The sequence below is a fragment of the Gopherus flavomarginatus genome, chromosome 2, assembly GCF_025201925.1.
Source record: "Gopherus flavomarginatus isolate rGopFla2 chromosome 2, rGopFla2.mat.asm, whole genome shotgun sequence".
In the NCBI taxonomy this organism is placed as follows: Eukaryota; Metazoa; Chordata; order Testudines; family Testudinidae; genus Gopherus; species Gopherus flavomarginatus.
This window is the reverse complement of record NC_066618.1, coordinates 259,603,163-259,630,720: the sequence shown is the minus strand read 5'-3', so window position 1 is coordinate 259,630,720 and position 27,558 is coordinate 259,603,163. Positions and strand designations below refer to the sequence as shown.

At 42.6% G+C, this 27,558-nt stretch overlaps 1 protein-coding gene across 1 annotated transcript in view; it reads right to left on the bottom strand.

Annotated features, from left to right (window-relative positions):
* Nucleotides 1–14,726, bottom strand: part of LAPTM4B (lysosomal protein transmembrane 4 beta) — a 126,530-nt gene extending 111,804 nt beyond the window's left edge. The window contains exon 1 of the mRNA XM_050941368.1: nucleotides 14,517–14,726. Within this exon, the coding sequence (XP_050797325.1) occupies nucleotides 14,517–14,618 (102 nt within the window). The 5' untranslated portion in view covers nucleotides 14,619–14,726. The remainder of the gene's footprint in view (nucleotides 1–14,516) is intronic.
* Between the last annotated feature and the right edge of the window lie 12,832 nt (nucleotides 14,727–27,558).

Below are 27,558 nucleotides of genomic sequence, written 5' to 3'. Positions count from 1 at the left end.
TAAGGTATACAGAATTTAAAGTCTGTTCCCTCATTCATACCAAGACCTGACAGTGCTTTGCAGACTTCAACACACTGTTCAGCAAACATACTCCTGTCCTCCAACACCTATTATATTTCAATTCTGACACCTCTTTTCAGCAAAGGCTGCCAACTGTGGTGTTTTTGTGATGCGAACAAATGAATCAGACTAAACAGGGATAAACAGAGAGAGACCAAGTTCGTTTCAGGAAAAGTTGCAAATTGAGCACTTGTAACAAAGGCTCTTTAGTTGTCCACAGAACATGTACAACAGTTAGCGGAAGTGTGTTATTACTGCGGTGCCCTTCCTCAACTCTGTTCTGGAGTGACGGGTGATCACAGAATCATAGGATCAGAAGGGACCTCGAGAGGTCACCTAGTCCAGTCCTCTCAACATATGGCAGGACTAAGTATTACCTAGACCAGTGTTTCCCAAACTTGGGATGCCGCTTGTGTAGGGAAAGCCCGTCGGGCCGGTTTGTTTACCTGCCGCGTCCGCAGGTCCAGCCCACTGGCCACAGTGCACTGCTCCAGGCCAATGGGAGCTGCTGGAAGCGGCGTGGGCCGAGGGATGTACTGGCCGCCACTTCCAGCATCTCCCATTGGCCTGGAACAGTGAACTGCGGCCAGTGGGAGCCGCGATCAGCTGGACTTGCGGACGCAGCAGGTAAACAAACTGGCCCGGTCCGACAGGGGCTTTCCCTACACAAGCAGCATGCCAAGTTTGGGAAACACTGACCTAGACCATCCCTGACAGGTGTTTGTCTCACCTGCTCTTAAAAATCTCCAATGATGGAGATTCCACAACTTCCCTGGGCAACTTATTCCAGTGTTTAACCACCCTGGCAGTTAGGAAGTTTTTTCCTAATGTCCAACCTAAACTGCCCTTGCTGAAATTTAAGCCCATTGCTTCTTGTTCTATCCTCAAAGGTTAAGGAGAATATTTTTTCACCCTCCTCCTTGTAACAACATTTTACGTACTTGAAAACTGTTATGTTCCCTCTCAGTCTTTTCTTCTCCAAACTAAACTCAATTTTTTCAATCTTCCCCCATAGGTCATGTTTTCTAGACCTTTAATCATTTTTGTTGCTATCCTCTGGACTCTCCAATTTTCCATGTCTTTCCTGAAATGTAGTGCCCAGAACTGGACACAATACTCCAGGTGAGGCCTAAACAGTATGGAGGAGAGCAGAAGAATTACTTCTCGTGTCTTGCTTACAACACTCCCTCTAATACACCCCAGAATGTTTGCTTTTTTTTCCCCAAAACTGTGATACATGGGTTGACTATTCATATTTAGCTTGTGATCTACTATCCCCGAGATCCCTTTTTGCAGTACTCTTCCTAGCCAGTAATTTCCCATATTCTATGTGTGCAATTGTTTGTCCCTGCCTAAATGGAGTACTTTGCATTTGTCCTTACTGAATTTCATCCTATTTTCTTCAGGCCATTTCTCCAGATCACTTTGAATTTTAATCCTATCCACCAAAGTACTTGCAATCCCTCCCAGCTTGGTATCATCCGCAAACTTTATAAGTGTACTCTAAATTATCTAAATCAGGGGTAGGCAACTTATGGAATGGGTGCCGAAGGCGGCACGCGAGCTGATTTTCAGTGGCACTCACACTGCCCAGGTCCTGGCCACCGGTCCGGGGAGCTCTGCATTTTAATTTAATTTTAAATGAAGCTTCTTAAGCATTTTAAAACCTTATTTACTTTACATACAACAATAGTTTAGTTATATATTACAGACTCATAGAAAGAGACCTTCTAAAACGTTAAAATGTATTACCGGCACGCAGAACCTTAAATCAGAGTGAATAAATGAAGACTCGGCACAGCACTTCTGAAAGGTTGCGATCTCTGATCTAAATCGTTGATGAAGATAATGAACAGAACCGGACCCAGAACTAATCCATGTGGGACCCCACTCAATATGCCCTTCCAGCTTGACCGTGAACCACTCATACATACTCTGTGGGAACAGTTTTCCAAACAGTTATGCATTCACCTTAAAGTAGCTCCATCTAGGCTGTATTTCTGAAGTTTGTTTATGAGAAGATCATGCAGGACAGTATCAAAGACCTTACTAAAGTCAAGATGTATCAAATCTACCGCTTCCACCCATCCACAAGACTTGTTGCCAGTAGCGTAGCTGGTGAGGAGCAGGGCGAGCGGCCACTCCCCACTGAGCACATTCCCCAAAAGTGGCGCCTTTTTAATTTTTTACACTCATCCCAGCCGCTCCGGGTCCTCAGTGGCAATTTGGCGGCGGGTCCTTCAGCCGCTCCGGGTCCTCCGAGACAAGTCCTTCAGTCTTTGGCAGTTTTTCTTTTTTTTTTTTTTTCCGCTTTCTCCTCCCCCCCGCCTCACCGACTGCTTCAGCACTTTTTTGTTTGCTCTCCCTGCTGGTAGAACCTGGCTACACCAATGCTTGTTGCCCTATCAAAGAAAGCTAGTAGGTTGGTTTGACATGATTTGTTCCTTGACAAATCCATGCTGACTCTTACTTATCACCTTATTATCTTCTAGGTATTTGCAGACTGATTGCTTAATTATTTGCTCCGTCATCTCTCCAAGTACTGAAGTTAAACTGACTGGCCTGTAATTCCCCAGGTTGTCCTTATTTCCCTTTTTATAGATGGGCACTATATTTTCCCTTTTCCAGTCCTCTGGAATCTCTCCCATCTTCTTTAGGAAGAGTGAGTAGTTATCCATATATCTAATCCATCAGCATTTCTAACCCATCCATCATACTATCATATAGGCGTCATTCAGTCCTTGGCCTCTCTGCTATGACTGAGGACAAACAGTGCCAACTAGTATATGTGATTATGGAGTTTGTGATGTGGACACTTAGTAACTATTTGAAGATCATCAACTAATTTCACATAAAGCCGCTGAAAGATTATTGGTTGTCTGGGCTTGACTCAAACTGGCGTCAGGGAAGAAAAAAGTGTGGTATTCTATCACTAGTCCTTGGGTTTTCCATTCCTGGGACTTCTGATTTATACAACAATTTCATTCTGATCATTTTTATATTATTTGAAGTCTTTGGATATAGTTGGTTTTTCCTCTTACATCTGTCGGAATCCTAAGAACATGTGTTTAAAGTAATGCATGCGTCAGAAATCAGGGTGGTGGATGGGACAGCTAAATTTTCTGTCTGAGAAAGTCTGAGCTATGGCTTTTTGCACTAAAAGTTAATTCCCTAGCTTGGCTTTTTTCTTATTTACACTATGCATTACTACTCCAGTGAGACACATGCACACAGTTTGACATCAACCATGTAAACCTTATTAATCCAAGAATTTGCATCAATTTTATACAACCAAAAGAGATATGCAATCCCTATGAGAGCCCTGTGACATGCCAATGGTACCACTATTGGTAGGAAAGAAGCCTATCCTAGCATCATTGTGCAATCCTCTGAACTAAATTAATTATGTAAGGAAACTAAACACAGCAGACTGTATGGTACAGTAGCTGACCCTGAAAATCTCTAACTTAGATTAATGTGGTCTTGACATTTACCGACAGCCTGTGGCCAGCTGCAATTATCCCTGGATCTGAAACATGCAACTTCACAAAAACAAAAATTTCTGCAGAGCTGAATTTCAACTGAAAACTTTTGTCCTCAGTATTTAAAAATGGTTCAAGGTATCTCCTGATAACACAAGAACTTGTTCAATAAAAAACAGCAGCAGAATGGAAGAGCGCTCCAGGGCTTGAAAACATTACCAACAGCCCTCTTTAGCTAAAGGACTAACTCTGCTGCAGCCATGAGAAAAATAGGAGACCTATGGCAGGGACCAGAGCAGTGCCCTAGTTAGAAGCCCAGTGTGTTCCTTCCCCAGAACTTGCTAGGAAGGGCAGCACTGTTCACCTGCCAGCAAAGCACTGCCTCTTGACTCTGCCAGGGTTCCTAAATGTGGGATCAATTTGGAACACCCTCATTCTCTTGTTGTGAGTGAGAAGGAGCTTAGCTCTGATCTCTGTTCCCCTACTTCTGGCTTCCGGGTTTAAATGTGAGCTTTCAAGCACTGAAGCTCAGGGTGCAGCAGTGAATCCAGCCGGATACTTGCCAGCACTCACCCACTTACTGGAAAGAGTTCTTGCTTTGCCAGTAGCCAGGCCATTTATAAGCCTTGCGAGGCCAAACTGAGAACACGTGCGTGACATGGAGAAATAATTAAAGAGTCTAATTTAAACTTCCAGGATCTCTGCAGTCAAAATATGTCTCAGGCAATAGAATGAAGAATGGAAAAAAATACTGTAAATTACACTCTTTTGGTATTTGACATAAACTCCATATGTCCAGGATGAGACAGTAACTGTTTTTTGCCCAACATAGTATCACCAACAGTAAATTTACAAAGCTTAATGTGTTAATCTCTGGTTCACCATCAAATGCAGATTAACAGCAACCTTTAATCAAAACCTCTGAACATAGTTCACTTTATTAATATAATACATTGACTCCTTGCTATAAATGCAGTCAAGATTATTGTATATGATCTTACATTTTTGTGTAAAACAAACGTAAATATCCATGTTTGTTATATTTGAAACCCATCTTTGCCTCCCACACAAGTGTGTGTAAACTTTGTCACACTAATAATCAATCATCTGTTTTCTCACAAAAAGGATCAAACTATTCAAAATAATCCCAATGGCTTTACTACAGACTTAAAGGGCTTCTTTTTGAAAATAGAAAATTTTAAGATTATTTATTGGTAGAAGTTGAGAAATCAACAAACAATTACATAAAAGTGACAGACAACTTTATCTCAGCATGCTTATAAAAAGGTAATCTGGAGCTTTGTTGCATCAGTCATCCTTTTTGATTACTCATATACAGTTAAAAAAAATCCTGGGTTAACATTTTGGATATGTTTGCACACAAGTGGATGAGAGGGTTAGAGCTGAAAAAACAAACACTGAAATCCTTGTGGTTTGTTGCAGGCTAACTTTCAGTCCCCCATTTCCTTAAGAGGTTGTAGAGTTGTCATCTACATTTTTAAAAAATATATTTTTTTAAAATAGTGAAAGCTGGCTAGGACTAACAAAGTCCATTTCCACTATGACAGCTCCTTTGTTCAAATTTAGCATAGCACGTGTGCTAGCCTGATTATTTGCACTAAAAATGGAAAACAGATGTTTGGAGAAACTGTACAAAAGGATGCCTGGGGACATTTTTAAATTGTCCTTGCATGAGTTCAACCTTCTTCCCCATGATCATTCTCAGACCATCAGGGCCTGCTCCTGTCACCTTTGACTCTGCTTGCCAGGGATGTATTGGTTACTATGTCATTGACTGTATAGCCTCAATACTTGTAGAGAATACTCTTTTTTGTGGGTAGTTCTCTTGATTAGGTACTATCCAGCTTGAGTTAAGGGAAGAAGAATCTGACCATAAGTGACAAGTCTCAGCCCTAGTTTCCCTGTGGTTAAGTCTTTCCACTGAAAGGCAATTCACGAAGCAAGTAATGATAATAATTTTAAACTATTTCTCTACAGTGCTAACAAGCAGGCCTAGGTATATTCATTTAATTCCCTTTCTCAAAAAAACATACTTTGGGAAAACAACTCAGCATTCATAGAAAACAAGCAAACTTCATGGATTGAGGGACCTTGTGGATTTTCCAGTTTTCTGCAGAATCTAAGTGTCATTTTGTAAATTATGTTCCTAGCAAGAGAGATTATTATAATGTTGCTTAAATGTACACAGAATTTTAAAGACAAATATTTAGTCATTGTGACCATCATTACAATTATTTGTATTTCCTCCTACCTTCAGGCCAAATCATGGCTCACGGATCTGCCTGTGGACCACATCACGCACTGAATGGGGAATTAGCCACCTCTATGGCTCCATTCCACTTTTCCCAAGATCCTGCAGAGGGCTCACCTTGAGTTTTGAGCTATCATACACTAGGGAGAGGCAGCCACTTGGTGGGCCCAAATTGGTTCCAGTCCTGTGAATTTTCCTCAGGAAAAAGTAATACAGTCCCAGGCTCTCTTAGCTTATCCACAGGCTCCCTCTGGGGTAAAGAGACCTCTTTAGGGGAGTTGTTGGAGGCAGCTGTGACCGGGGTGGGGGAGAACCTAACAGTGAAGTTCTCTTGGCACCACACTGCCAAGGAGTAGGAAGAGATACTGGGTCTCCATAGCTATCAGAGCATCCACAGGGATTGCCTTTGTATCCTGCAAATCCCAGAGGACCAGACAGACTGCTCATTCAGCAGGGGCAAAGAAACCCCAACACCACAGTATGAGAGAAAACTCAATGGGCAACGTTTACTGAGACTTCTTCCCCTTGGCTCCTTCCTATGGATCTGATTACAGAAGGGGGAAATCCAGCCCTTCATCATCACACAATAGTTATCAAAAGAAGCTTATAAAAACTGAGAGAAGCTGGAGGGTCGTCCTAGAATCCATTTTCTTGATATAAAATATGGAAATCTTGTGGTTTGAAACAAACGCATTACCCCCCCCACCCCAATACTGCATTCACTGTGAACTTGGAACTCTCATGAATTAGCACTGGGTGCTGTTATTCCCCATTTTCTAATACAGCACTTTTCTGTGTTCGTTGCTTATATGCAGCACAGCCCCCCATTTTACAAGTTTTAAATTTATTTATTTATTTTTACTTAAGAAAAATTAATTCCATTGACATTTTCATTTTGGAATCCCCTGTTTTTCACAAAAGTCTCTTTCATCCTGCAAACCTTCACCAGTGTGAGTAGTTCCGTTAAAGTTAACAGGACTACTCATAAGTAAAAATTTGCCACTTAAGACCAGCAGGATCGGGCCACAGCTGCTTGGAAGGTTCTCCAGCACAGGATATAGCTTCAATATTGATCATATCTATCTGAATTCCTTGCTATAATATTGTTATGACTTAAATACAATCAGATTCTTAAGATATGAGGACAATAGTACTCTTTAAATAGGTATTTACGCGCAGGATCACTCATGCTATTTTTCTACTGGACTTGAAAAATGGAGAGAGAATGAAAGTGACATGATACATTCCCAAAGAAAATATTTTGCATCTATTTTGGCTTTGATTTCTATCCTATTGACTTCAAAGGGGAGTGCTCCGCTTAAAAATCAATGGCATAATGTGGCCTGAGAAGTACCTTGTTTTGCCTTCCAACTACAAAAATATTAGTGCCATTACAATTCAGAAAATTAGCACCGTGTTTTGCTGTGAAAAAATTGTTGCTGAACTAGACTGAATTGCCTCAAGTTTCCAACTAGTGATAAACTGCAATAAAATCAAGAGTCAAAACGTTAAGACTGAAAATTCATATTAAGTGTCTCTCCCAAATAACAGATTCACTTATAAGTATGCAAAGCTACAAACTCAGAGATTTGTTCTATGTTTTTATGCCATGTCCCTCACCGTGGTACTTGTGCAACTTAATAGCTAGCTTTTCACAAAATACTATAGATTTAAAAAAAAAATTATATTCTCCTTTGACATTTTCCTCTTAGAACCCCTGTTCAAAAATGGAACGGACCTCTGGCAAGCTCCACACCTGCAGGAAAAAGAAAAGGCTGATGCTGAATTGTTGGACAGCTCCCTTCAACATAGTGAAGCAATCACATTAAAGAAAGCTTTGGGGTGGGTCAATAGGGGACCAGGAATGAGAATGCATTAGTGTTACAGGAATATGGAGGGGCATGACATACACAGGATGGCAAAAAGGTGCGGGGAGAGGAAGGGAAGGGAAATGCATGCCTCTCATCCTTTAGAATCTATGTTTCAGTATAGACTTTCAGGTCTTGATTAAAAAACATGTAAGCATATGTTTAACTCCACTGAATTTAAAATTAAACACATGCTTAATATTTTTTTCTTGTGGCTTGATCCTGTTCCAATTCGACGCAATGGAAAAATTCTCACCATCTTGAATGGTGCAGGATCAGTTCCTTCGTGCTTACATAAACATCCCTCACTATGCATCTAGGTAATGGAAAATCCTTCAAAGAGAATGGCAGTACATCTGACTCTGTTTTATTTATTTAAAATACAAACAAGGAACAGTCAGACTACTGATAGCTTGCATTAATAATTGCTGTTACAGAGCTTTGCAAAGAGGATATCATTACTGATTAGTCAACATTAACTGGACAACTAGGACTCGTACAAGCATCAGTTCTTACATTTTTAAAATGCTGTGATAATTTCAAAACAGAAATTTATTGGTTTCAGTCCCAATGCAGTTTTGGATAGCTTACTGTCATAACAATTTAATTAGGAATAATTACCCAGAAGTCATTTTCTTATAAATCCCTATTTCATTATTAATTTATAATACTTACAGCCAGTTTGCACACACAATAAATGTTGATTGTTTATATTTGACCTCATATTTCATGTCTGATATTACAGGTGAAATGTAAAGCCCTCATGTAGTGCAAAAAACTAAATCAAACCTCTGAATTGAACTGGTTGCTAACACTATGAATAGCCATTACTCCCTTCCCCTCTGCTCAGACAGCCAATCATCCATCTCCATTTTATTACAGAAGATAATGTTTGCACTGAACATCTCAACTCCTCCCAAGAGCCTTTCCCCTCCCAGCACATGATTCAGTCCTGGAAATAAAATGTATTTGGAATTATTAATTAAATAGAATCTATTCAGCATCAGCCTAATAGACTGTGCTGTCAGGAAGTTTTTCTGACATTCATCCCACTATATTTACCCACTCCACTCCCCCAAGTTACCTTTTACATTAAAGTACTTTGTTTCTACCTACAGAACATATTGTTTTACCAAAAGGACACTGAGACAGTGGCTGTAGAAATACAGAAGGTCTGTCTCTGTACAGCGCTTAGCACAATGGAACTCTGGTCCATGACAGTAACACGAATTATAAATAATAGTTCTCTGATCCATCATATTCTAATGTGATAAGGCAACGTTACATATTTGTTTCACTGCTAATCCTATTACATGAAACTATGTTAAGTATTCTGTGTTGGGAGTGTGCACAGACACTGCCCCTTCCCTCATGTGACAGTAATAGCCTCTATATTTCACAAATGCAAAATAACACAAAATAATATGAAAAAAGAACATAAACTACATAAAATGAAAAACTCTCCCTGCAGCAGCAGCTCCTGTCCAGCAGGGCTGGGCCTGACTCCCCACTTCAGGCTCACGGATTTGCAGAACCACTCACATTTGGCCTGCTCTCCCCTCCCCTCCCCAGTCATGATGAAGGGAGTGGCCAGACCACATTTTAACGGGATCGTGTGGCAGGTAGCTATGCCAAGAGCAGGGAGCTGGGCCCAGCCCTGTGGGACAGAAGCTGCCACTGTGGAATGGTCTCACTCTGCAAACCCTCCCCCATCCCAGGTCTTCCACCCAACCAAGGAAAGGGGATAGGGGAGGGGTGCCTGGGTCTAATGGGGGGAGGGGTGGCGGGGTGGGTCTCAGTGAGGGAGGGGGCAACTTAAGGGGGGGGTGGGAGTGCCCAGTAAGGGGTCCCTGGGGAAACAGAGAGGGGACTGGAGTGGGGTGGGGACTGCAAAAGGAAGCAGTAGGTGTTGGGAAGATCCATGGTGTCCCATGAGGTTTGTGTTACTGAGTGGGATGGAGAGGTAGGGATTATCTGGGGGCTATGGAACTGGGTAAATTTCAAGGGGGGGAACCTAAGTAGCTGTCTGGGATGGGTAATAGTGGTGGGGCCTGTTAAACAACTCAATGCGTGGAATAATACATTGTACTTAATAAAATTATGTAGCATAGATTAACTGGGTTTATACACTGTTTTCATTTATATACAGTCATCTGCGTATTTTATTAATTTAAATGTAATAAAAAATAAAACATTTTAATGGATAAAATAATAAATGCCCAAAAAATAAAATGAAAAATTTAAAAGAATGTCATAAGGCTCTAGCAATATCTATGTAACAAAATGCTCTGATCATGCCACTTTGACCACATCACCTGCACTCTGCTCCCTAAACTCTCTGCCAGTTGTGCTTTCAGTATCTCAAACTGCTGAGCAGTTTCAAGCAACCTGCCTTTACTGGTCAGGGATATCAAAAATAGTGATGGTAAAAACATTTTCACAGCTCTCTGAAACAGTTCCACAGTTGTTTTCCATAAAATATTGTACTGCAGAGTGCATAATGATGTGGGAAATATCAACATTTTCTGGTGTTTACTTGAGATAATCTGCCTAATTCACTTGTGGCTTTGCTATTCATAAGTAATACAACTGTCTCAAAATCAGGCAGATAAACCTACCATCATCTATTTATAAATATACCCACCATTCTATGAATTACAAAGTCACAGTTGATATCCTGAGATACAAAAAGCTTTGCATACATGAGCATGTATACCTGTGCCTTTTCAACCAGGTTAGATGATTATTTAAGAAATATAGCCCTGATTTATTTAATACTTTGTATATTTGCTAGTGGTAAATTTCTTCATGAACTCTTTCTTACCCACATTCATCAAGAATTTCTACTGTATTTACAGACTTTCAACTTTAATTTTAAATGATCTACAACCATACAGCATAGAATGTCAGGGTTGGAAGGGACCTCAGGAGGTCATCTAGTCCAACCCCCTGCTCAAAGCAGGACCAATCCCCAGACAGATTTTTGCCCCAGATTCCCTAAATGGCCCCCTCAAAGGCTGAATTTACAACCCTGAGTTTAGCAGGCCATTGCTCAAACCACTGAGCTATCCGTCCCCCCAACCCCAATCTTCCCTCCATGAATGTCATGATTTGATATCAGTTTGAATAACTCAAAAATTCATGTTGAAAGATATTTGTGCAAAAAGTGGAGAAGAAACTAAAGAGGAATATAATGCAAGTTAAGGAATGTTTTATAGACAAAAAAAGAAAAGAAAACATTTTAACAGCATACAAATGATGATTTAGTGAGTTTTAAGAAGAATTTGCTAATTTAAAACCACAACTTGCTTACCTAGATTTCAAGAAAATAAGATAAAAACTAAAGTTGCTGCTGAAAAGACTTGCCAAACAAGTTTTACTCACTGGGAGGATTAGATAATACAGGCTGCGATTCAGCAAAGCACTTAAGTACCTGTCTAACTTGAAGCATGGTCTTATAACTAATCGAAGTCAAAAGGACTTGAGCACATGCTTAAAATTAGACATGTATTTAAATGCTTTTCTGAATGGGGATGGATTTAAGCATATGCTTAGATGCTTTGCTGAACCAGGGCAATAGCATGGAGGGAGATAGTATCTCTTACGCATTGTCTCAATTAAAATGACAAGTATATATTTATTCATATGTAAGTTTAACTGTTGCATTTAAGTTCCCATTTCTTATCTAAAATGTTCTTTTAAAAAATTATTTGAAAGCCAAAATGCCTTTCACCTAGCTTTTCTTAAGCCAGGAAAGAGAGGCTTCATTCAACCCTGCACACTGAAGACAGACTGAGTTAATAAAGCCATGCCTCCTGGAAGAGCTGCTCAAAAGCTTTTAGGAAATGAAATTAAAACACATGACCACAATGAAAAAGGAACTCTCCTTCGGCACTATAAATATCCCAGATACCATGGTACATGCCTGCAAATGATTTCATTTAACGATATTATATTAAAGTAAAAGCAATACATAGCTAAATCAATGCATAATTTATTCAGCAGTGTAACATCTGTTTTATAGGACACAGACTGTTTTATATGAACTCTAACCGATCAATGTCAACTTAGCCTTTTAATTACTCCGATGAATTTATTTAACAATATGCCCTACACCAACTACAGCCTTGCAATTTCCACTTGTTTCCAAAGGAAATTTCAGGGGTTAGTAAGTAAATCTGGGTCTAATCTGCAATACCACATATCTGAAAAAAAATGGATAGTCTTGAAGTCAGATTCAGACTCTGGTCTCTCGTATGAAGAGCTGGAGAAGACTGAACATGGCATGAAATACATTTGCATAGTCTGAAGCAATGAACAAAATTTCTTTATTATAAGGACATGTTTGCAAATCCTGCAATGTCAGCACTAACCTCTGCGTAGCTGATTTCCCTGCATTGCTACCCAAGGAGTGGAGACAGGATAGTCAGAAAGTGGATTCATGCCTCTAGTGCAGTTTGCCTCACTAATTTCCTATAAAAACAGTTGGGATGAAGAACCTTTTCTGGTAAACAACACTCATGTATTCTTTTAATTTATTCATCAAACATACAGAAAGTCCAAATACTCAATTATCTGGCAAATAAAGAACTGCAATACTACTAATGACTATAAAAACCTTCCAAATCCCTCATGTGAACACTAACCATGGATGTCAGAAAGATTTCCAGCCTAATACCAGTATATGTTTAATATAAACTATCGATAAAATAAGCTTTGATTTGGCTAATGTTATAATTTACCATTTGCTACCTCTACATTCAACATTGGTTTTGGAAATGTATTTAAAAATGTGCAAATGTTGGGTTTTTTAACTATCATAATTTCATTGCACAGCAGGGCTACTTTTTGTTTAATATTACTCTAGTGTCATTAGTTTAGTGCTATGTGACCGCTGAATCCAGCCTCAAATTAAAACAGGGAATCATGTAAATGACAATTTAATATGCAATATGTTTAAAAGTGCACTTTTTTCATGTCATGAACATTGTTTATTTTCTAACTTAGATAGCATCTAAATGGTATTCTCTGAGTTCATTATGGTCAGTCTAGGAAGGAAACTGCTTGCAGATTTACAGATTGTGGCAGCCTGGAGGGAATTACTGTATTTTATAAGGATTATGTTGCTAATAATACAACCCTTTAGAGGCTCTCTCCCCAGAAATAGCCACTCTCCTGAAAAACAGCATAAGCAGCTGAAATCAGTATTCCACAACAGCTACCAGCAACTATCGAAGATGCAGAACAATAATCATAAAAGGTAAAGTATGAAAGCACTGGAAATAAACCTGGACTCAGGCAGGAGATTGGGGATTCTTATTATTTGTGTTACAGCGGTGCTCACAATGAACAGGTCCTTTCTGGATATTTTGAAGCAGAACTCCTCATTGAAGTCACTGCTTAAAAATCAGTAGCAAGATGTAACCCAGAAAGGGACACAATCACTAGCCCAAACTAGAGTTTAAAATCTAAGAAACAAACAACAAATGAAAGGATTGGGGAGAGATGAAACCCACACAATAAAGAATGTGTAAATTTTCAATTATCCGTTATCCCCATAGAGCCCTCTGTCAAGCCATTAATGGTTAGCTGTTTAAGAAATTATAACAGTTTCTTTTGATAGTCAGTGGAATCACCTTCCATTTCAATATAACAGAAATAATTTTATACAAATATTGACTGGCTCAGAAGCGAACAGCACTTAGGTTTTCTCTTTGGATAGTGTTTTTCTGGAAACTTTTGTGTTATGCTGTCCAAAGCAAAAGGTTGTTGGTAGTAGGCACAATTTCAGGAGCTATTTTTACATGAAGACAAAATTTATTTATTTTACTGATATTTCCACTAGACAGTGTCACAGGTTGTTTTATTACCATGCACTGAAATCTTTGAGCCCACTTCCTCACCACATTGGTTCAATGAAACTACTCCTGCTTTACATCAGTGTAACTGAAAAGAGAATCAGGCCCAAATGCGCATTGCCTGTTCAAAGCACAAAAAGGGGCTTTGATTTGCCAGCTTCCATGAAGTCCCTGACTAAAGGAAAACCAATAAGTATGAGACACGGAGGGACTTAGTGAATCTCCTTTTCCAAGCAACCAGAATGACCACGTTGCCTAGCCTTTCCATAGATACTCTCACTGGACATTGGTGAAGACCCCAGCAGTACAAAAAAGAGAAAATCTGGGCGCTGACAATATTTGGTCCCAGCCCCCGCAAATTCTACTCTCTAAACAGAGCTAGTGTCAAATTGAGCTGCTGCTTTTGAACCAAATCCCCCATGCCCTGATGCATCCTGCCACAACAGCACTACAAAACCTCTATCTGGCCCCTGGATCAGCTAATTTTTGTCTGCGACTCTGAAAATTCCCTGGCTAAATACAGAACCTATTTAGTGATCCCTACTGCCACTCAAAAATCTGATGTGTCTGTGACCTAAAGCAACACAAAGATTGGGATCTGGATCCTGCCAAGTTCTGGAATTTGAGGTGCTGGGGCCCAGAACTGTCAGGGTCCAACTTTCAACCATGCCCCCCTCCCAGACCCAAGTGACAGCCCCTTTCACATGCACCAAAGAGGACAAGGGCCCACGTCCAGCTCTGGTTGCTCGACTTCTAACACCGACTTTTGGGACAAACCCAAGGGAAGGAAGCGCATTCTCACAGGGGTCTCCTGTGCCTCCTCCTCACACTCCGTGCCCCGTTTCTCCTAGGAGCGTCTCCTGCACCCCCTGCCCAAGAGAGCAAGCGCTGGGGCCCATTCCCAAGACAGGCCAGCCCGACCCTCAGGAGGGGGCAGCTGCAGCCCCGGCTAACGTGCTGGGCTATGGCCGCTCACCAGGTACCAGACGCCGAGGATGATGGTCCCGGTGCGCACATGGCAGCACAGGCAGCAGCTGTTGGAGTAGAACCGAGCCCACGGGGAGCTCATCGTCCTCATCGCCTCGCGACAGCCCTGCGCAAAGCTCCGCTTCCCCCCGGGGCCGCCCGAGGGTGCCGGGGCGCAGCGAGCGGCGCCTGCTGCAGCTTCTGTGCTGCTGAGCACGGAGCACGGGAGCGAGGGACACCCCGTGGGCAGCGCGCGCCACCAGCTGCCCCCCCGCCCGCAGTTCCATGACGTCACCAAATCTCTAGCCCTGGGAAAGGGAGAGAGGCAGAGACCCATCGGGCCGCGCGCACCCCAGGCGGAAGGCGGCGGCTGGGGGGGGGGGGGGTTCTCACGTGGATAAAGCGGGCACGACACGTGCCGCCAGGCAACTGCCATTGATTCCGGTGTCTCTCTCTCCCCTTACACCTGCAATTCAATTGCTGTGACAGTTCCAAGCACCAGGCCAGGGAACGTGACCAAAGCCCTCAGTGATGCTCCCGAGCAAGTCATCTGCCTTGAAAAGCACGTTGTATGCGGTCAGTGTAAGTGTCCAGGGTGACAGAGAGCAAGTGTGAAAAATGAGGACATTTTTTCATGGGGGAGGAGTAGTTGCATGTATAAGACACAGCCCCTAATATAGGGACATCTGGTCCCCTAACAGCGGCTGACTGATCCGTGTGCATGTTTACACTGTTTGGAATTGGAAATGTAGATGCTTGGCTGGGTCAGACACGGGCCAGTTACACCGTGCAGCTTCTACCACAGAAATACCCAGGTAAACGACTTCACTTTCTTTTGGGTGCTATTTAATTATAGCAATTTGTTCTAATAAAGATACTACAGTAAATTGCTGTAGAACAATGGTGTGATGGAATACGCCCATGTGATCACATCCTGCATGCTATTGTAGTAATCTTTGTACAAGGTGTGTACTGTAAGGTGTCATTTGAAAACTCATAATTTGTCAGTCAGCAGTGTCCTTATAAAATGTGTGTGGCAACATTGTATGTGAAGTTATAAGATTTCACTGTATGGGGGGAGCAGAAGTCAGCAAACAGGTCTATCCTAGACAAAGGGATGAGTGCTTGCCTTAATTTGCATTTAAGCAATAAATAGAGTAATGAAGCAGGAAGGGAAAACAAAGGAATCAAACAAGTAAGAAAGAAACCCAGCAGGGGCAGGGAATATACTTCCCCATAGGCACTTTGGCTCTTGGTTCTCACTTGGAAATGTTTTTCAGCGGAGAGGACTGAAGGTATAAAAAGGAGGGACAAACACGTCCAAGGGATCCCTCTCTCTACTCCTGCCCACCTTATTCTCTGCACCTGAGAAAACAAAAGGAAACAGCCATTGGACTCTGCGAGAGGGATCCTAACCTGAAGAGTTTGGTCAGTAACTTTGCTGATTTTCATGTGCTAAGAAATCTTGCTTGAATCAAATATAATTTGTTAAATTAGGCACCAGTAAGCATTTTCATCTTTATTTTTCCTGTAGCCAATTCTAACTGTTATACCTCATTACTTGTACACACTTAAAATCTCTCTTTGTAATTAATAAACTTATTTTATGGTTTTATCTAATGCAGTATGTTTAAAGTGTCTGGCATATTAAACTGGCATATTAGTCCTTTAAAGGAATAATGGACTTAATATATGTGTACTGTTCAGGAGAGGGCTGGACAGTACAGGACATACAGTACTGGGGGAAGATTGTGAGAGCGTCAGAGTGGCTGGCAGACTGCAGTTACACGCAGACAGTCCGCGTATGGCTTGCATGCTGGAATGTTGTTTGTGAGCAGCCCAGATGGGAGCTACTACAGCAAGGCATTGTAAGGCACCCAAGGTTGCATGGCAGGAGTGATGCAACCCCCCCACTACTCTGGATTGTGCCCTGATATGTTAAATAACTATGTTCCTGTACACACTTAATTGATGGGGAATATTCCATAAAGGTACACACACAAGCTGATTCTTTACACACTGCAACAAGATGAAGTTGATTTCAGTTTTTATGATGATGCATTGAATTTTCACAGGCATTTAAATACTGGCAAAAAACAGATGATCAATGATACAGTACCACAATTTATTTCAGTTTCTTAAAGGAAGCTGTAAGTAGCAGTCAATCTTTCTGAGATACAGGACTATTTGTATTATTGTATTAAATAAGAACATATATATATATGCCAGCTATCCCTATTTTGCAAGGCATGGCTTTGGTTTTAGAAAAAATATTTAGCGTTTCATACTCGGAGAGAGAAAGAGATTCTCCAGAAGTTTTTATTGGTGCAGTATATTTTGCTGAAGTTTATAAATGCAATAATCTTCACAGCACTCAGCTGTTGTCAGGTATAATAATATCATAATACCACTGAACTCTGGTGTGATAAAAAGCTGATTCAGAATCCAATTTTTGTGATTTGAGTCCATTTCACCCTAATAATTTTATATTTCTAAATGACAGTGCTTTTATAGTATATGCTGTATTTTGTACTTCTGTAGCAACCTTTATCCATGGATCCCAAATGCCTGGCACTACAATGTCCCTCCTCTATAGATGAGAGGTATTATTCTAATTTTGTAGACACAGAATAAATGAGAGCAAAGCAATATCATAGCTGGAATATAATTCAGAATTCCTGATTCCAATTCCTATTCCAACTAGATTACTAGTATTTATTTCACAAGAGTGCTTGGAGGTCCCACATGAGAGTCCTTTTGTAAGGGCGGTGCATACATGTAAATAAGAGATAGTTCCTCTTAGGATTTAAATCCACAGAACCAAGGAAATATTATTCAACCCATTTTACAGATTGGCAATTGAGACACTAAATGATTTGTCCATGGTAACACAGGAAGTCTCAGGCAGAGCTAGAAATTGAACCCAATTCTCCTGATTCACAGTCCAGTTGTAGCCTAGGCACTGAGTATATAGCCAGGCACTGAGTCTAGTTATATAGTAAGTAAATGATAAAGGGGTAAGAAACTGACAGCTAGGGCTAGACCTGTAAGAGTAGCTTTAACAGTTAGCATAAGTATAGTGCCTTATAGCATGAATAGAAATAGTTGCTCAATAAGTTAGCATAAATCAGTAAACTAACAGTGACCTTAAGTCACAAGATGGCATAAGGTTTTGTTTATTGTTTTGTAATAATTACCAGTGTTGCAAATTGCTGATAGGTAATCACAAGATGCTAGTTTATAACAGCTTGGAATATTTTTAGTTAGGGACCACAAGGATGCCATGGTAACTAATTGATATATGTGCTAATAAGCTTGAGGTAAAAAGACTAATAACATATGGGAGAAGGGCACAGAACTACAAAAAAGAAGAAGGGGCTGAAACACCTATTGAATATGTATTAGGCACAGTGGTATTAGCATAACATGTTATAAAAGCTGTATCCCAGTCTGGGGAGATGTCAGGATGACAACCATTGGTGATGGTGAGGGGGAAGATGATAACTGACTAACAAACACTTCAGGTTGTTGTGCAAGGAGCGGTGTAAGTGTATGGATGCTCATCTCATTCAGCGTTCTGTCCACCTGCCTTGCTGTGCTGCAGTGTTTGTGACTTTGCTGTTTTAATATAACTATTATAAATATAGTGTGATTTCCCAAGTGTGAGTCTTGCAACAATGCACATTGGGGCTCCTAACTGAACAGTAATTCTGATAATACTGGTCTTGGTCTTGGGACAAGAATCTACCAAATTTCAGAGTGCTAACTAGGGAAACTAAATAGTAGTATGATCAATATATAATCAATAGATCAGGAAAAACAATGCTATAGCTCTCTCTAGACCATGGTTCTGCCCCAGATTTTCTGTTGCCTTTCTCTATACCTGAAAAAATCTTAAGAAATACTGTAGTATTTTACTGTAATGATTAAAGATCTCACGTTATAAAAGTATAACCATCGTATTGGTGCCATCATTGCAGAGTACTGAATTAGTTTTAAATAAGGGTCTGCAAAATGTTACAGTAATTAGAGGTAGGTTCTAGTCAGCCTACCTCATTAATTTTATTAATATGTGGGCATACAAATAATTACAGGTAGTCTCAGGATTTCTCATTTGATCCTATGGTTTCCTGCTCAGACATGAATGACTAAAATGAGTGACATAAGGCAAATCTTTGAGTTAAATACTTTCAATGTTTCTTCCAGTTTGTACAATAGTTACTCACTGACAGACTACTAGAGTGAAAATAGATCTTCAATTATAGTAAAATATTGTAAAACAGGAACATGGGTGTTGATTACAGATTGCTCTCGCCCCTCGCTCCACCGATATGGCCACCAGGTGCCCGTTATCTACCGGGTAATGAGCGTTGGAATAGGGCAGAGGTTCGATCACTGGATGCCCTGGGGGGGGGGTGACAAGTGCCCAAGGGTAGTGACGGGGATAACGCAAGCAATCAGTCGTAGTGTTAAAGATTGAGGATTTATTAAATGAGTCACAGATAAGGATAAGGGACCACACGATTAGTTACAACTTGGGCTTACAATATAATACTAGAACAAATAACACAAACACTACAATTACAAATAGAAGCTGGCCCTGGTATTTTTCTAAGTCCCAGTAATTATTCAGGTCGTCCCAGGGGTTAGTAAAAGTGATATTGGTGCTATTAGTAATCATAAATGCAGCAACTAATCTTATTAAACACAAATTGCGAGGCTCAACTGGTCCCCCTTGCGTTCAAGGTTTCCTGGTCAACGGGTTTCCCCTAGCAGGAGCCTTGGGGCGGCTGGAACCAGTCTTTGCCTCTTATCTAGCAGCACAGATATACAGATATCCTTAACAGCTAATTCTACTTACACATACAAACCACAAAAGTTTCATTACGGCCGGCAAGCTGTCAGGCTTCAGGAAACGCGTGAGCCTGGGAGAGACTGCAGGGTGATCAGGCCTGGATACGGTTCGACGGGGATTCGTGTTCTCTCCACCCGTCCCCGGGAGGGGGCCGACAATATATAACGAATTTTTCGTCATAATTTATGATAAGCCAATTGCGGGGTCGCGAGTGGCTCATGCCCATACAAGGGAGGCAATTGGGCCCCAGCATCTCTACCCAGGAAGCGACTGTCGTGGGGGAACTTCCCCTCCTCAGGTCGGCCGACCGCAAGGTGCTGTTTCCTGTTACAAGTTCTGCTTTCTGAGCAGCTATGTGATCAGTGGCAGTTCTGGGGGCTGGGGGAAAAATTCCGTTGGGGGGTGGAGGCCGGAGCACCTGTTGTCTGGCCCTGGGGCCCAACTTGGGGGTCTAACAATGGGGTTCACTGGATCAGGATTTTCCAAATCTGAATTTTTAAATCTATGAATGTTTATTCTCTCATGCTACCCTTCCACCCATCCTGTAACTGAGAGTATAGAGGAGGCTGAAATTGTCTTTTGACTGTACTAACTTACACATAGACTAAAGTTAGCCTCCTAGTTATAGGACCTTTGTATTCAAACCCCAACTTTACATTTCTAAACTTTCATGTGAGAGAAAGATTAAAACTTATTCACTCAGAGCTGTATCGTGCCATAGAGAGGATAATGAACATAACTTTACCTTATGCATTTTTAGCCTGACCCTAAAATACTTTCTTTATTAATATCAGTCTTGTCAGGGAGTCAAATTTTACAATTTACAACACGAATATCAAACTGAAAGGTACCTAGGTATTTCCAGATGCAAATTTCCTTGGGCTACATCTTTACTGCATATATCTGTGCAGGATAGGGGCTTTCAGATAAAAAGCAAACTTGGCACAAAGAACTGCTATCTAACTTTAATTTCTGCTTGTACATCCACTATGGCCAACTTCTTTAAACGTAATTCTCCATAAATAATTAGGGTCTTTTACATGATCTCTGCATTTCTAGCCTGTCCTAGTCCAGCATTCTAGGCACCAATTGTCTTATTATGAATATTTATTTGCATATGCAAATATGACTTTTCCAAGAAATGGACCTAAAAATTTATATTTCAGTAATGTGAACCTTTCCTATTGATCCACATGCCAAACACAAACAAGTGAGAGACAAAACAAAAATACAGTTTCTCTGCCTTGCATTATTTTCTGTAGCTAATTTGTCTTAAATTTCTACCTCAGCTGTACATGAAAGAAAAAAACTAACTGAATTCCTCTGCATGCTCAATGATCTCCACCAAAGGGCTTTAATTTGAAAATCCTATTTACACCAAACAATAAAAAGTGTACTAGGAAGGAAAAATTAAAGGTGAATTCTATACTTCATCTAAGCACACTTTATTAAATCATGTCTTCCCATTCAAAAAGTTTGACAGGAAATGTCAACCTTGTTTCAGGAGACATTAAGATTCAGAGGCGCTGACTTTCTGGTTTCCCTGGGGGTGCTTGACCTCCATTCATCCCCACTCCGCCCCCTCTCTGCCTCTTCCTGCCCCGCTCCACGCCCTCTCCCAAGCGTGCCCCACCTTCACTCCGTCTCTTCCTGCTCCCACTCCTTCCCCTTCCCCCAGCGCCTCATGCACACCATTGAACAGCTGATCACCGGCAGGCAGGAGATGGTGGGGGCGGAGGGGAGAACTGATTGGCAGGGCCGGCAGTGGGTGCTGAGCACCCACTATTTTTTCCTGTGAGTGCTCCAGCCCGGAGCACCCACAGAGTCGGTGCCTATGTTAAGGTTCGTATTGCAGCCCTAATTTTTTAGTATTTTTCAAGGATCTTGCTGATTCTTTCCATTTGGCTGTTTGACTGCAGATAGTAGGCAGAGGACAGGTGCACATGGACTTCTAATAAATAGAGGGCCTTGTGCCAGAAACAGGCAGTCCCTGGTGATATGATCTGGGATGCCATGAAGATGGAATATATTGTTTATCTAGAGCTGGGTGGCTTTGTCTACAGAGGGTAAAGTTATGTAGGGAATAAAGTGAGCTATCTTAGAAAGGAGATGGTTACTCACCTTGTGCAGTAACTGAGGTTTTTCAAGATGTGTGTCCCTGTGGGTGCTCCACTTCAGGTGTTGATGCGTCCCAGCACCGTCAATCGGAGATTGATGGTAGCAGAGTCTGCAGTAGATGCAGTTACGGTAGATGGTGCTGCATCTAATGTGTGCATGACCCAAGCCCTTCCGTTCCTTCTCTACCGCAGAGTCCTTACTGCAAACTCCGAAGTAGAGGGGAGGAGGGTGGGTAGAGGAGCACCCACAGGGACACACATCTCAGAGAACCTCAGTTACTGCTCAAGGTGAGTAACTTTCTCTTCTTCTTCTTCAAGTGCAGTTCTTGTAAGTGCTCCACTTCATCTGATTATAGAACAGTGCCCCTCAGAAGGCAGGAGGGACTTCAGGTTCATTTGAATTGTAGAGGTAAGTACAGTTAGGCCAACTATGGCATCGGCCATGGATTCTTGAGTGATTGCATAGTGCTCAGTAAATGTGTGGACAAAGGCCCAAGTGGCCACTCCGCAAATCTCTAATGTCGGAGCATTGTTTAGGAACACTGTCAAGGTTGAAACTAATCGCATAGAATGTGCTCTGATGTGCGCAGGAGGGTCCATGTTCCAAATATGATAGCAAGTTTGGATGCATGTGGTGATCCATATAGACAGTCTCTGAGTGGATATTGTGCATCCTTTCGAATGCTCAGTAGTTGAAATGAAAAGCCTAGGAGATTTCCAGAAAGGTTTGGTCCTTTCCAGGTAAAACGCTAACGCCTGCCTGAGGTCCAATGTATGCAAGGCCATCTCTGTTGGAGTCCCATAGGGCTTGGGATAGAACATAGGAAGATGGATTGGTTGATTCATATGGAAGAATCATGTTACCTTTGGTAGAAATTTTGGGTGGCATGTAGCATGATCTTGTCTTTGAGGAATATTGTGTAGGGAGGATCGGCCACATGGACCCTCTCACTCACCCACCTGGCAGAAGTAACAGCAACGAAAAAGGCCACTTTCATGGATAAGTGTAGGAGGGAACAGGTGGCTAGAGGTTTAAATTGTGGTCTGGTGATGCATTTCAATACCAGATTGAGGTCACAGGCCGGTGAACGTCAAGGTAAATGGGCTGAAGGCCCACAAGGAAGTGTTTAGTAATGGGGTGTGCTAAGATCGTGGTCCCTTCAGTCTCATGATGGAATGCCGTAATGGCTACGAGATGGACTTTGATTGAATACATTGCTAAACCGGAGCATTTCAGCTCCAGTAGGAAATCCAACCCTAATGGCAGTGGTGTAGTGGAGGCTGTCACGTGTTTTTCTTGACACCAGGAGGAGAATCTCTTCCATTTTTGAAGGTAAGCATTATGTGTGGTCACTTTCTTGCTGTTCAGTAATATGTGTTTAACTTGTTCTGAGCAGGTTAGCTCCGTGCAGTAGCCATGCTTGAAGGTGGAGTTTCTCCAGATCGGGGTGAAGAGTGCAATCGTTGTACTGAGACAGCAGATCTAGACGCTAGGGAGAACTCAAGGGGCGCATATCGCCATGTGCATTAAGTAAAGGTACTATGCTTGTCTGGGCCACATCAGAACTATGAGGATGACCCTGGCTTTGTCTATTCCTATATTGTGAATCACGTGTGATATCAGGGGGATCGATGAGTTGTGCATCCCATGTGATGAGGAAGGCATCCCCCCGGTGACCATGGTCCCATTCCTGCTCTCAAGCAGAACATTGCATATTTGTGGTTTGTTTAGGATGCAAACAAGTCGATGAGGCGAGCATCCCACTGATGGAATATGGATTGCTGGACTTCCCAGTTCATTTCACATTCGTGGTCTTGAGAGAAGTACCTACTTAGTGTGTCCGCCGTCGCATTCTGACAGCTGGGAAGGTAGGAGGCTGAAACATTTATGTTGTGGTGTATGCACCAGTTCCACAGTGTCATGCCTTTGGTGCATAGCGAGTGTGATCGACAGCCTCCTCGGCGATTGATGTAAAACATGCAGGCAATGTTGTTGGTCATTATATGAATTGATTCATTCTGTATGTGAGGTAGGAAATGTTTGTAGGCATTGCAGACCACGCGTAGCTCTAGTAGATTGATGTGTAACTGAGTCTCCACAAGAGACCATTTGCCTTGAACCATGTGTTGATGCGTGTGGGCGCCCCAGCCTAGCAGCAAGGCTTTTGTTGTGATTACTATTGATGGGGTTCCTGTTGGAACAGGATGCCCATGCACACATTTTCTGGTATTGTCCACCAGCATAGAGAGTCCAAGACACAGTGTGGTACTGTCAGTCATTTGTGTAGGCTGTGCTTGCTGGGTATGTATACCGAGCTCAACCAGCCCTGTAGGCAGCACAGATGTAGTCTTGCATGTTGTACCATAAATGTTGTGGCTGCCATGTGTCCTAACAGTTGCAGGACGGTATGAGCTGGTACTTAAGGACTGATTCTTACCTCTGAGATAAGGCTTGTCAGCATTGTGAATCTGTTCGGGGCAGGGATGCCTTGGCTTCTATGGCATCAAGATGTACCCAGTTGTTGGACAGGGATTAGAGTGGATTTTCGTTCGTTTATCTGTAGCTCTAGATCCCTGAATAGTGTGATTGTTGTCTGGACTGTGTCCTATGCTTCTTGTTCTGCTGGGCCTTTGAGAAGGCAATTGTCCAAGTATGGGAAGATCATTATTCCTTGTATGTGTAGCTGTGCTACTACTACTGCTAAGGTTTTGGAGAAAACTCTTGGTATAGTGGACAGGCCAAATGGTAGAACTCTGTACTGGAAGCGTTCATGTCTTACTGTGAACCGCAGCATTTCCTGTGAGCGGGGTGTAGGATAATATGAATATAAGCATCTTGGAAGTCAAGGGCTGAAAACCAGTCCCTGTTTTGCAGTGCTGGAGGTATCATGCCCAGTGTGACCATCTTGAACTTTTGAGTGCATACGAAGTTGTTGAGCTTCCTGAGATTCAAGATAAGTCTCCATCCTGCATTCTTCTTCTGGGTCACAGAGTAGTGGGAGTAGAGCTCCTTCCCCTTTTATTGCAAAGGTACATGTTCCATGGCTCCCAGTTGTAGAAGATGATCGATTTCTTGTCGTAACAGGTGCTTGTGAGAAGGGTCCCTGAAGAGGGACGGGGAAGAGGGTCGGGAGGTAAAAGAGATGGTATATCCCAATTGTACAATCTCTAACACCCACTCGTCTGTGGTTATTGATGCCAGATACGGTAGGAAGGGCGAAGGTAGTGACCAAAGCATGTGGATGAATTGGATATAAGCACTCTCTGTTGAGGGAAGTCGTTCAGACCCTCAACCAAAACTTCAAAATTGTGGCTTAGGCAGAGCCGATTGAGAAGATGACGTTTGAGATTGAGGTGCTCTCCATCACTGCAAACATTGGCATTGTCTTTGGTGCTCATATGGTCATTGCTGTTGCTGGTTAGAAGAGGAATCTCGGACCTCTGATAGGGTTGGTACTGCCTTCTCTTTGCAGGTGGGGTGTAGATCCCTAGAATATGAAGAGTGGCTTGAGAGTGTTTTATCAAATAAAGCACCTCGTCCATCTAATTCTTTAAGGATGCCCGAGGATTGCAACCAGGATGCCTGGCACATCACAAAGGCCGTGGTGTCCTTGACGTCCAGAGATGCTTACTGGGCAGTTTTAGCAATGAGTTGACCCTTGTTTACAATGGCCTGAAGTTGTGATTGTTTCTCCTTGGGAAGCTCCGCAGTGAACAAGCTAAGTTTCCCATAATTATCATAATCGTATTTAGCCAGCAAGGCTGAATAGTTGGTGACTCAGAATAGTAAACTCGCTGAGGAGTAGACTTTTGAGTCCAAGAGGTCGAGCCTCGTGCTCCTTATCTTGTGGGGTCAACCTAAACTGTTATTGTTTACAGCATTGATTAGCAGCGTTGACCACAAAGGAGTTGGGAGATGTGCGTGAGAAGAGGAAGTCCACTCCATTGGCGGGGACATAGTATTGCCTATCTACCCTTTTGTATGTCAGCGGAATTGAGACTGGTGTCTGCCAGACTGTCTTTGCTGGTTCCAAAATCATGTTGTTGATGGGCAGAGCGATTTTGGACGTAGATTAAGGTTGTAGAATTTGTACCAGCTTGTGCTGGTTTGTCTGCACTTCTTCCAATGGGATGTCCTGGCTTTGGGCAATCTGCTTAAACAATTCCTGGAACTGCTTGAAGTCATCCACTGAAGTAGGCGACGGTGACATGATCTCCTCATCCAGGGAGAAGGAAGAATTGTGTGCAGGAGATGTAGCTTCCTGATCTGTGCCCATCTCAGTGTCATCCCCGACATTCCGAGCTTCTGTTATCTGCGGGGTGGGGAAAGTAGGATGAGATCTCAGCTTGCCTCTGTGAGCCATGGGTGGCCTGGAGTGAGGGCCCCGGTAAGCTGCCCAGGGTTCCCAATGAGCCCATTGCATTGGGAAGGCCATCGGTGGGTACATCCATGGCAGTCCATAACAGCGGTGAGCCATCTGGTTATAAAGATGTTTGGACCCCATATGGATCCAGGGTGGTCTTTGATCTTTTGGTGATGAGTGGTTTGGTAAGAAGGTGCATGGCACCTGCATATCATCATCCTCGTCTTCACTGGACAAATGTAAAACACCATGAAGAGTATGAGAATCACCGCTATAGAGTTCGGGAGAGCCCTCAGTACTGAGTAAGGGGGACTGCGGTGCTGAATAGATAGCCGAGTCACTCTGTTGTGGCGGATTTTGTGATGTTTCAGTTGTTGGTACTGTTGGTGCCAATGGGGGCGCCCTTGTTGGTGCTAGCACCAGTGCTGTCAGATGTTGTGGCAGTTTAGGCAGCACAGTCAGTACCGATTTGACTTTTTCTACCAGTGCCAACTGAGATGTCAGTGCTGGAGGTGGAGGCATGATGCCTGAGGAGACGCTTGGTACCAAGTCCCTCGCAGGTGAGGTTGGTGCTGTGGAGGCGGTATGTGCCTCAACTCAGTCTCCTTTACTCGAGACTCAGCGGTGCCAGAGGTACCTGGAGCATCGTAGGTGCTCACCCGAGCGTGTGTTGGCATCGAGGGTAGCAACTTGGCAGGAGATCACCATTGTTTCTGCAGTGCTGTCTGTGGAGATATGTGCCCTCTTCCTTTGTCTTTTAGAGGAAAGCATGTCTCCTTTCCCTGGTCCGTTGGTCAGTGTCTGGTTGGAGAGACTTCTCCATTAGGATAATTTTTAGTCAGAAATCCCAGTCATGCCGGGCTCTTGCCTTCATGCTGCTGCAGTGGGCACATTTCTGTGGTATATGCACTTCACTGAGGCAGCAGATGCACGAATGCCCATCAGAAATGGGCATTGCTTCATAGCAGGAGCTGCATTGCTTAATGCCTGGGGAGCCAGGCATCTTTAACGGTTAACCGACCCCGCTGTGGGGAAACTAGGGGGCGGGGAAACTGGGACTAAAAACTAAGACTAAAAAGAACTTTCTAACTGATTAACTATTTAAACTACGATTTCTAAAGATATGGGAAGAGCGGTAAACAGTGTCGCAGAGCTTTGTCTTAGGCTGAGGACGGTTGAGAAGGAACTGGAGAGCTCGGGTTGTGCACACTAAATGCAATACCAACAGCACCACAAGACGCCTACTGCACACATGCGACCCACATTGACACTACTACCATAAATCTCTGATTGATGGCACCAGACTACACTGACACCTGAAATGGAGTACCCACAGGGACAGCACTTGAAGAAAAAAAGCTATCTTTTCATGGTTTCATGACCATCCATTGTCATGATGGTCCTGAAGCTACTGGATTCTGGTAGTTCCACCACAAAGTCCAAGGAAATGGCTTCCCAGGGCCAAAGGGTGTCCAGAGGTAGCAGGCGATCACAGAGTTTCTGGCAAAGGATCTTGGTGCAAGCACACACCTCACAAAAAGCTACAAAGATTTTTATCATGGAGCACATTCAGGGCCATGAGAAGAAATGGTAAATTACTCATTGGGATTTATATCACCCTAAGTGTCCTGCCAAGGTGGAATCATGGCACAGTTAGAGAACTGCCAGCCTTGCAGCTCCAGGGGAATGTGGTCCCTCACAAATGTGATACCCTTA